At 37.0% G+C, this 11,790-nt stretch overlaps 1 protein-coding gene across 1 annotated transcript in view; it reads left to right on the forward strand.

Moving 5' to 3' along the window:
* LOC150099828 (U3 small nucleolar RNA-associated protein 15 homolog) overlaps positions 1-4,609 on the forward strand; it is a 191,377-nt gene extending 186,768 nt beyond the window's left edge. Inside the window, exon 13 of the mRNA XM_090404114.1 lies at positions 4,322-4,609. Coding sequence (XP_090260240.1) covers positions 4,322-4,548 — 227 coding nt within the window. The 3' untranslated portion in view covers positions 4,549-4,609. The remainder of the gene's footprint in view (positions 1-4,321) is intronic.
* Positions 4,610-11,790: the final 7,181 nt, after the last annotated feature.

Below are 11,790 nucleotides of genomic sequence, written 5' to 3' on the forward strand. Positions count from 1 at the left end.
AAGAAAGATGGTTGGTGAGAGAACAGAACCTTGTTGAACCCCAGCATTAGTTGAATGGTGAGAGGATAAGTAACCATCCACCATCACACATAGTCTGCATCCAGACAGAAAGCTAGCATTCCAACTGCAGAAGTCCTGATGCAGATCAAATGATGGGAGTTTGTTTAGTAAACTTTTGTGCCAGACATGGTCAAAAGCTTTGGAGATATCAAGTGCAACCACTTGAGATTCACCAAACTTCTCCATGATATTTGTCCAGAGATAGTGATATGTGTGAGTACGCGTAGATAGGCTTATGTGTTCGTCAGACATGTTGTAATAGGTTTCACGGTATAAAAAGAACACAGATGGTTAAGAAAATAACTATTTATTAACTTAAAAGCTAATATTTCGCTGGTATTATATCCAGCATCTTCAGAGCACACAACACAAAGTTTGTTACAAGGGCAAGACAACCACAATCCAGTGTAACAGTGGGGACAGTATAAGTGATTGCAGCGTGCAACACAAGACTAAAGTCCTAATATGGCGCCATCTAGGTTAAAATAAAATAAAAAAATTCAAAGTTTTAAAATAGTAGTCCAAATGATAAAAATAATAAATATTAATTTGGTCTTAGGATGACTGTCTCCCAAATCTTTGGTAGATTTATACAGCCATGCTTGTTAAGGTTTGGAGTATGTTTCAAGGCTTCTGTTTTGTGTGAGTAGTTCTTCTGTTGATCAGTGGCAATGGAATCCATACTGGTGATCATTTATTGGCCAGGTGCCTTTGAGGTAGTGTAGGAGTTGGGAATTGATGGCTCTCTCTGCATTATTTTAGACAGGACTGAGGTGAGTCCAGCAGTAATTTTGGGGGTTACTTATGGCAGTGATTTGTCACCCTTCTTGGGAATGAGTGGAACATGTACAATTTCCAGGCTGTGAGATAAATACCAGTGGAGTAAGAGAGTATATATAGGCAACATAGGGTGGGAATCAGTTTTGGTGCACAAACCTTCAGGACAATTGGAGGAATGCCATCAGGGCCAGAAACCTTTTTTTTTTCTTTTTGTCTTTGGACAATATTGTTCTGATCTCTTTCTGGCAAAAGGATATAGGAGGCATTGTATATTGGATATCTGGAATGTTTGGGGAACGTTTACCATGGTTAGTTATGCATGCTTTGGAGGCAAAGTGTGAAACCTTTGCCTTTTGGCTTTTCTGTGGGTGATGATGCAATAGAGCCATGTGGGGAATAGTGTTGGGCAAAAGTTACGACCAATTGCTTTAGAAGAAGACCAAAACACTCAGCTGATTTGGACAGACTGCAAGTTTTCTGCTTTTTTGCTCTTTCATATTCTGTTTTGGAATTATTGATAGTTTTCTTGCAACTATTTCTGGCTTGAGCTAAAGGAGGATGGAGTTCTTCATGTAAGCCAGTTGTGGTATGCCTGATTTTTTTTATTTGCACAGCCTTGGCACATTTTTTGGAGAACAAGGACTTAGAGGACAGCAATTTGGAGTAGTGTGGGGAACGTATGTTTCCATGGCAGTAAGGATTACTTCGGTGCATATGTTGGGTTAGAAGGCCAAAACAGCAGTCCAGCCATTCAAATGAGCATGAAAGTCATGGAGGCTGTCCCACTTGGCACTGTTATTATGCCAAACTATTTTATGGGCATGGCTGTGGAAGCATTGTTGCATGGGAAAGGAGACAAGCACTAGATTGTGATCAGAATTACTAGGGCCCCCACTACATTCACTGTGTATTTGGAAGGGTCACTGGTGAGGAAGATATCTAGGGTGTTTGTTGAGTGTTTCGGGTTACCTGTATTCTCACTGGCATGTGAACAGTTTGTTTAAGGTCTTTAGTGATGGCAAATGTTTCAGTATCTCTACCTGCTAGATCTGTACAACTGAGGAGGAAAGCCAGTTGGTGGTGTGGACATTAAAATATCATAGGAGGATGATTTTGCTGTTAGGGAAGTGGGACTGGAGAAAATCAATGTTTAAATAGCGGAAGTTAAAGACCTCAGTGGCTGGTGGCATTTGGGGAGCAATAGAGACAGCAAATGAATTTCACTAAGTGTAGAAGGCAGATTTTCAACCAAAAGAAAAGGTTCAAGTCGGGTGATTCTAGGTTGTTGGTTAGAAGCCAGATAAGTAGGATGGGAATTAATTCTGGAGCACAAACTCTTAATATAACTGGAGGAATACCATCTGGGCTTGAGAACTTATTAGTATCAAGGTTATGAGTTTTCTGTTGTCCTCCTGTCAAAAGATCATGGGAGGCATGTCAAGGGAAATTTGTGAAATAGTAGGGGTGATTTGCTTGTTGTGTAAACAAGAGTTGGAGGAGGAGAATAATACCAAGAGATCTGTCTTATCTTTAGAAAATGTTGCCATTATTCCATCAGGATGTGAGAAATAGAGAATGGTGGAAACATAGTAGGACCAAAATTTTTGCCAGAAGGCTCGATTACCATATGAGCAGTAGGCAAGCATAGTGCATTTGTCCCTTACAAAATCAGCTTTAGACTTGCTAAGGTTTTTTTGTTATGGGTTGTAGTGTATGCTGGTTGAGAGGTTGGATTCTTTAACTTGAGCCATTTATTGTATGCTACATTTCTAGCTTTGGATACAGATCAGGAATTTTGAGTGGAATAGTAAATAAAGGCACTCATCCACATCATCAAGAAGAATTTATTAAATCACAGCATAGAGATACTGAAGGTCATCCCAGTTGTAGTTGCCATATGATATGAGGCTGAGAGTATATCGGAGAATGACAATCTGTAGAAAAAGAAGCATGGACAAGGTTAGGATTAGAATTTCCAAGAGGAGAGAGTTATTGTCATTGATATATTTGGAGGGCAAACTGAGGGTCCTGGGTGTTGGGAGAAAGATGGGATTATCTAGAATTCTGGTAGGTTAACAGTTTTTTCTTAGATCATTACTGATACCATACAATTCAGATTATCTTCCAGCTTAGTTTGTAAAGTAAGAAAAAGCTGGTCAGAATTTTTTATGTTAAAATTTCCAAGGAAGATTGTATTTGATCAGGTTTCAGAGACAGATTATTCAAGGAGATTGGTATAGGATAGCAGAATCAAGAGAGCAATAAAAGCAGCAAGTAAAAGCAACAGTCAGGTAAAGAAATGTTGAATAAAGCAGAACACATAAAAGAGATTCCAGTCTTCATAGCTTTAGGCATGGGATATGAGACCTGGTCTTCAAAGCTAGATTAAATAATAAACAATAAACTCAATAAGAGCCTGTGTAGCTCAGTGGATGTGGCGTTTGCATACCACGGTGCTTGGCTGCATGAAGGAAGACTTGGTTTTGAGTCTAGTCGGCGACTAGAGGAAATTTTTCTAAGCCTTTTTTCGACTGGTTCCCAAGTTAGTCGATCTCTGGCACGGGCAAGCAGGTTTTTCGTCCTGTAAACTCAAGAAAATCGACTGTAGAACCCACATTATTTCAGACATTAAATATATTGTGTTAGGGACCACGAGATGGCGGCACATCTGAGCCGTCTCTCTTCACTGTGTACTGCTTAATTAGTGATAGCCTTCGGCCATCTATCTCTGATTGGTACCAGTGGAGATTGAACTGCCCACTCAATCTCCAAAAGTTAGATAGGGCTAAAATGGCCTCGCCTACTCCCCATATACGGGAATAAAAAAGGGCGTTAGCTGATTAAATTAATAAATAATAAACTCCTTATAAAATAATAAAAAAATAACTATATGGAACATGCACCATTCTTGCCCCGTAGTGTTTTTTGAACTCCTAGTTGATCATTTTCACATTGAACCTCTGAGATATTCATGCCCTACTTCTTTGTGCCTTTTTTTTATTTCCTTGTTGTTAGCTTCCTTTTTTTTTTTGTGCAGAAAGGGGGATGGGGTTCTTTCCTTGAAGTGGTACCCTCACTTGTCCATCAGATACTAATGCTGCCTATAGTTGATTTGGAGCAATGATCTTTTACTGCTGTCATGAATAGATAAGACACCGATGTGGCATCCTGTGAACACATTCTTCCAAATTTCACGAGTTCTTATCCAGCTGCTGCCAGTGACAGTATAGTTGACACTAGAAAGCGGTAGTGGGGAGTATATGCTTTCCTTATAGTCCATGTGAGCCACTATAGTTGTAGATATACACTTTGGTATGTCCATTCTAAAATGTGGGGATCCCACTATTTATTTCATCATAGTGTGTTACTCATACACTTCGAGGAATATTAAAGTGTAGCATCTGAAATTAAGTGCTATATACATTTATTATGGTTAAAAGACTAAATAATGCTCAATAACTTTTTATCTTTTTTTTCCCAGATCTCTATGCTCCTTACTTTGAAGATCCTACTATGCAGAAATGTTTCCATCCACTGTCCAAAAGCCTGAATGTCTTACGCAAAAATCAACAAAAAAAACTGGAAATTTTGGGAATGATGAAAGCAATTCAGACAGTTGCACTTTCTAACAGAAAGTTTTTCCTATCAAGTGGCTCTCATCAAGATAACACACATTTAGTTCCTTCTCAAGAAGCACAGAATATATAACTTCTTAAATGTTTTTATTTAATTACAAATAATTAAATGAATCTGGGCAAGGTTGCAGTCACCATGTGTAGAGAGTATTTTTGTATCCTGAAAACATTATTAAATTATTTTTTACACAAGTACTACAAACATCTCAGACCTTTTGTTACATAAAATAACTAGCAACTGGTAGTAATTATATTGTGTAAATTAAAGGCACAGTCCCTGCAGTCTTTGGTTTTGATGAAGATATATGTAAATATTTCTGTAGGATAAAAAAAAAAAAAGTTTGTGAATTCTTGTACTGCATCTTCACATTTGTCAGCAGATTTGGAATGAAGTATCATCTTCTGTCCTTTTAACTGCAAGAGCTTGATCCCTTAGAAAATAACCTTTTGCTGACTGTAATAAGTGGGTAGCTTTATTTAACATTCTCATGCTATCTGAAACTGTTCCTAACCTATTATAACAGTACCATGTATAAGGGATTTCTCTAGACAACAAACTGAAGTCATTATTAATCATTATAGAAATATACAGAATTCTCTTAATTCATTGTCATCAAGATGTACTCATGATGAATTTTAACATTCTAATCAAATATTCAAGCATCTACACCTGGAGCACCAGTCCTGCAGAGTGCTCACAAAATTGAGTAGCGAAATTAATTCTCACATTTTACAGTCAGCAAGTAGGACAAAATGAAAAGCAGCAAAATCGGAAAAAAACTTGGAATTACAACCTCCCTAAATGAAACAGTTATTTGCTATAGAGAAAAATGGAAAGAACACATACTAAGAATGAATAGAAGCAGAATACCTAAACAAATTCTAAATTACCACCCAAAAGGTACTCGATGCAGAGGAAGACCCTTAAAAAGATGGAATTGAGTCCAGAACAGGCCACTTGGCCTATAAGCCTGGAAAATAGACAACAGAATCAACAAAGCTGGTATGGTAGGAAGTCAATTGAATAAATTCATATGGAATAAGAGAGAAATTAGTCAGAACACTAAATTAGCTGTATACAAGACAGTGTTCAAACCAATTTTAACTTATAGATCTGAGAGCTGGGTCAGAAGTAAAACACTTGACCAAAGAATCAGTGAAATAGCAAGTGTAGGTTGCTATGAAGAAGCAGTTGAATTTTGTTTAGAAGCCATAAAATTGAATCCTTGTGACTGCAAATTTTTTGGCTCCATCCAACAGGCTATGGATTTTAATCTCACTATGCGCATGGACGTTTGTGTTGGTCTTCAGGTGGGCAATGGATTTTATTACCCATTTTGAAACAACTATCCTGCTTATTGGATCTTGAGAAAGGTCCATGTTTTTCATTTGTCAAAAGTTGTAACAGCTGATCTTTAATATTTCATTGATTCTCTAGAACACCAACACAACTGAAAAAAATTATTTTCTAAAGAGAGCTATTATATGTATCATGAAGCAATGTGTTTATTCTCCTCTCCAGTTCTATTTATTAGATCAAAGAGCCCTCTATTTTTCAAAAAAAAAAAAAAGTTTATCCATGTCATGTGAAAAACAACACTTTACAGAATACATTTTTAACCCTATTTTGGATAGCTTGTTTCCCTTTCCCTTAAAGAAATTATTAAGTTTGTGATGTAAACATGAAGAAATTTTAACTTCAGGTAATTTATTTTATTGTAAGTTATTATAAAAATGATGTGAGAAAATAATCCATAAAAAATTATAGACAGTTATAATAATTAGAACAGATTGTGTTGTGGCAGGATTTTTTTTTCTCCTCAAGTAACTTTTGATCTTTTCTTCTTTGTGGGAAGTCCTAATTTTAGATTGTACGATGATGTTTCTAGCTTAGGTTAATTAATTCATCAACATAACTATATTTATAAAAAAAATTTTGATGCTGACTTTTTTCTACATGAATGTTGTCAAGATAAGAAATTTTAACTTTTTTTTTTTAAGTGAAAGTACTGGAGCCACACGCTGCTTGGAAAGAAATCAATGGACACCATAGTGTGAAGAACAAACAGCCATGGTGCCCTCCTTAAGATTTAGGGCCTTCTTTCACTGCAATGACTACAGCAATACTATGGAGCATACTTTCCACAAGTGTATGATTGTGATCAATGGGAATTTTAGACCATTTTTCTGGTAGGAATGTAAAGAGGTCCTGGACTGTTGTGGGGCAGATGTCCCTTGACCTCACCCAATGCTCCAGTTCATTTCACAGATGTTCAGTAGGGTTGAGATTAGGTCTCTGTGGAGGCCAATCAAGTATAGTGACATTCATGTCCACTAAGGCTGCTTCTGCAACTGCATGAATAATTTGTGCCATGAATATTGAACTAAAGAGTGGTATCTGAACGTTCTGGACAATGCAATGCTTTCTACTTTGTGGCATTTCTATGGAACTGACCATTGTCTCTTTCAGCAACACAATGTACCATGTCACCAAAATCAGAAGTTGGAAACCAAACCAGGAAAAACATGATCATACCATACCACCATCTCCAAATTTCATAATTGGAGTTATGCACGCTGGTAAGAGATGTTCACTGGGCACACCTGTCCATCTGCTTGGTACGGGCTGTAGAGTTTCGTCGCTCCATAACACAGATTTCCAAGGGTCTACATCCCACTCTACATGCTTTTTGTACCACTGATGATGATACTGCATGTTGGTTCAGATAACGTGGGTCCTGCATATTGCAGTCCTACCATGGAAACCAATGTTGTGAGCCTCGGTTGTGAATGTGTTTTGTACAGATTCATGTTCCACTAAATGCTTGGAACTCCACATTCAATGTATCATCCACAAATGACAGTTTTTACATATTATCCTGTGTAGCACCCTATGGTCATGTTCAGTAAGTGTGGTGGGTTGTCCACTGCAGGTACCACTTGCAGCTGATTCCCTGTGCTTCCATCTCGGTATGGTATCTCTGATTATTGACCTAGGATTGCCCAGTTTATCAACAGTTTGCTAAACAGATAAGCCTGCAACATGGCATCCTATCACAATGCCTCTTTCAGACTCCATCAGTTCCCTTCTCACAGGCATTTCACTCTGACATAGTTTGGTGTGGGAGCATCACATTCCTTCAATTTAAACTGTCTGCAAACATATGATTAATTACATGGCTTGATGCACCTTGCCTGTGGAGGTGTCTGCTGACTTTTTTCCAAGCAGTGTACATTTTGACAGACAAATCTTTATGATCATAGAAAGATTCGTGGTTTGGTACTGTGATTAAGTTATGCTTTCTTTTTTGCTTAGAGAATCAGTATGACGCACTGCCATGGTGTAAATATTGGTCTGGATTTCTGTGACCTGTAGAATGCCTCTTCAGTTATTTTTATTTTGAGCGTCCTCTCTGATGAAAAATTTTTGAGTAATGGAGTTGGAGTATTTCTCTGCAACTTACAAATATATCAAGACTACAAGGTGTGGATATTAAATAATGAGACTGGTTGCAAAAATGTGGTTTATTATTACAATTGTACAACTTAATTGTTATCCTCTACAACATATTCCCCTCCTATATCTGTACACTGCTGCATACGAATTTTCCATTGTTGGAAGCAGTGCTGCAAGTTATCAGGTGTTATCTGCTTCAGTAGCACTGCCGTTTTCTCCTTTACCTCATCCACTGACTGAAAATGGATGCCCTTCAATGTGGATTTCAACTTTGGAAAAAGTTAAAAGTCACATGGAGCTAAGTCTGGCAAGTAAGGTGGATGGACCAACACTGGGATCTTATCAGCCAGATTCCGCTTTACAGACAGTGCACTGTGGGCTGGAGCATTGTCCTGATGGAGAATCCAAGCGTTGTTCTCTTAGCTTGGCCAGAACCTCAAGGTAATAATGTTGGTTAACTGTCTGACCCTCTGGTACTCATTCAACCATTACCACGGCATTGATATAAAAATAAAATAAAAAATGATCAGCATTGCCTTCAGTTTTGACTTGCTCATTCTTGCTTTTTTCATTCTCAGTGACGTGGGAATTTTCGTGCATCTATTGTCTCTTTGTTTCTGGATCGTACTGGAAAATCCACTTCTCATCACATGTGATGATCTTCAATTTCACAAGGGATTTGAGATTAATGCACTGCTCAAGTTTAATGTTACACATTATTCCAGCAAAGCGACTTCATGTGTTTTCTTTTATAACTGCCTACAGACTAACTACGAGCAGCAGCAAACAGTGCTTATCTGAATTGCTTCTAGAACCTTCAAGGTCATTCACGGCACAGGCACATCCCACTGCTACGAGTACATGATTCACAGTGCACCTTGTCTTGTTATTTAATAGCCACAGCTAGTATGATTTGATTTTTTTCCTCTCGGACTACAGCAATTTTTGGAATAAAAAATTGTCAAATTTTTCTGGCTTTACTATCCACATTTTTGATGTAATCTGAAATGCAGCTTTGAATTTTGTTGGTATGATGTCATACTTTGGTCTTATTGAGAAATTGTAGTAAATGTTAGAGTGGAAATTATATGCATTAAAATGTAATGAAAACTGTAAGTGTCACTGATTGGATGCTGCAAATACAGTTTGTAGGTCATATAGCTGAAAGCCATTATCATCGTATGCAATTGCATTCAGTTTCTCTTGCCATTTTCTTTATATGAAAGTTTCCTTTCAAGTAAATGCTTCTTATATTTACTTGTAGCTTTTCTTTTTTCTTCTTCAGGAGCATTTGAGAAATTTATATGTTCTTAACATGCTTCTTCTTTTTTTTTTTTTTTTTTTGTATTGAAAGGATGCAGCATTGAACTCTGTATTGAATACATTTAGTAATTTGCAGCCCTGAGATAGTTCTTATGATGATCTGCTAATGACTGACTTTCTTTGATGCATTCTCTGTTGGCCTCCCTCATACAATAATGCCTGTCCATTCAGGGGAATTGAATTAAGATGACTGTGCAGTCTTTATTTCACTGTGAAATCAATTTTCACAGTGATTGCTATGCTTACCTCTGTCATCCAGACCAATAATTCCACTCAGCAAATTGTTCTTCTTTTCAGTTATCATTCATATGCATTGGTCTGTTTTCAAGAGAGTAGAGTTGGTCTTCATAGAACATGGTACATGTTTCTGAAAACCCCTGATGCCTAAATCTGAAAACATTTCTTTCTTTTGACATGAACACTGTTCTCTTTTATAAAGTCATTTTTGCACAATGTTTGCAACCTAACTTTTTGTTAGAAATTACCAGTCCGTCATTTTTTTTTAAATTGTTATATTGTTGCACTGTCCAGCATTCAGGAAGATTATTTTCAATTTTGGAGTTATCGTTTTTTATTTCAATAATTGATGTGCTGCTTTCTTCAAGTTGGAGTGGTTGTGCTTGTGACTGTTTTGTGCCATCCAAGGCCAATTCTGATACAACAGATTCCGATTTTGGTTTCTTATTGAAAAAATCTGTCAAACTTTGTTGCCTTTTCATCCTTTTAAGGCTACTGCAAAAAAATTTTAAATATGTTTTATTTTAATATATTATAGAGCTGGAGCAGAGATGTGCTTATATATTTGAATATTTTTACTGGTTCTGTCTACGTGTGGTCATATCATAAACTTTTATAAAAACACTGTGCTGATACTATTGATAAACATCAGTCAGAACATACATTTCTTCATTTTATCGATACTAAATGAAGCTTTCTTTTTAATTAATAAATGGCATAGGCTATGCAGATTAAATACGATATAATAATGTGTACGACAAGCCTGTTTGTCATGGGAAAGTTGTGATAAAAACTGCGTTTTTATCACAAGTTTTTCCATGGCTTCCAAAATGGGCGATAAGATAACCCCTGAAATCTATATTTCTATTGGTTCATTGTGTCCTAGCTTCCTATTGGTTTTACCGATCAAGGAACACCAGCGCACTCATATCTCATGGGAATTTTGGGTGTAACACAAAGCTGAAACAAATGACAGCGTTATATGTTTTTACTGAAGTAACAAACGCGAGGGAATAAAAATGTAGTATTTCATCAATGGAATAATGAGTTTTATGAAATGAATAAAGAAATATTACAAGCATAGTTCCGTCTAATTTTTTTTTGCCTATGGATGGAATGAACATTACTATGGGCGCTTAATGCTGTTGTGCAGATTAATGTTAAAAAAGAGTAAGGAATGTAAATTTGTGATTTCCACATTGGGCTGCTGCCAATGCACCCACCTTAAAGAGAACCCTGATTACAAGTGCCATTTAACAACTGGTTTGCCAAACTCAACAAAAAAGTAGGTATCAGTTCTGCTGAACTGGTGCGAACCGGCTGAATCCCACCACTGATCTGCTCTCTAAAATTCCTTTAGTTGCTGTCTATTAGGTAAACCTAATTTTCACACTTTCAGTATATTCTGGAGCACTCTGAAAACTGATCACCATTTTGATCACTTGCCTCTGAATCCTCTCCACCACTTACTCAAGGAAACCCTGGCAACCAAATCTCTGTTTGATAATTCAGATATGGTCATATTAAAACCTTATTTGTAGAAAGGCAGTAAATTATTGAGACAAGATCTCTCTATCACAATGCGATGCTGTCCCCCATAGCATGTTATATTCCTAGCCATTGCTTCTGAGATACAAATGGTTCTGTAATTGGCTACCTCATTCTTGGTGCCTCCTTTATGTAATTGTATTCCCACCCTTTTTCTACTCCCTTGGCACTCTGCCACTGATGAGGCTTAAAATAAACAGACTGGTTATGACACTCTAATTTCTGTTGCACTTTCCCATAACATAGGAGCTGTATCTCATCTGGTCTCATGGCTATATTCACATTGAAATGTCTTGATATCCTGTACACCTCCAGTTCATCTGCCTGTCCTTGTCCTCATCCCTATCATACTTGCCACTGCATTATCTTCATCTTAATACTATGCAATTCCCTAGTGTCAGTATTCGCTAGCATTATCCTTCCATAAATTATAGATAAGTAGGAAAAACACATACCTTCTGGCATTTAAATTGCTTGTTGAGATAATTGCAGACATACCTCAAATAGAACTCATTCTTGTTGCTGCCAACATTGACATGTTGGCTATAGTAACATGTCACTATATTCTATGCTAAACCAAGTAGTCACATAATAACTTGAGATTATTATTTTTTTCTAATATTTACAACAAATTGTATAATTATTACTTTTTCTTATTCATGCATTAGCAACAATGTAGTAACATAATTTGCATTTGGCTAGGTAAACTCATTGGACACTGCTGTTCATACCTTGCAGGTTAATTGTTCA

Source organism: Typopeltis vanoorti, chromosome 14 (genome assembly GCF_054136105.1).
Source record: "Typopeltis vanoorti isolate ZY-2024b chromosome 14, IOZ_Tvanoo_1.0, whole genome shotgun sequence".
Classification (NCBI taxonomy): Eukaryota; Metazoa; Arthropoda; class Arachnida; order Uropygi; family Thelyphonidae; genus Typopeltis; species Typopeltis vanoorti.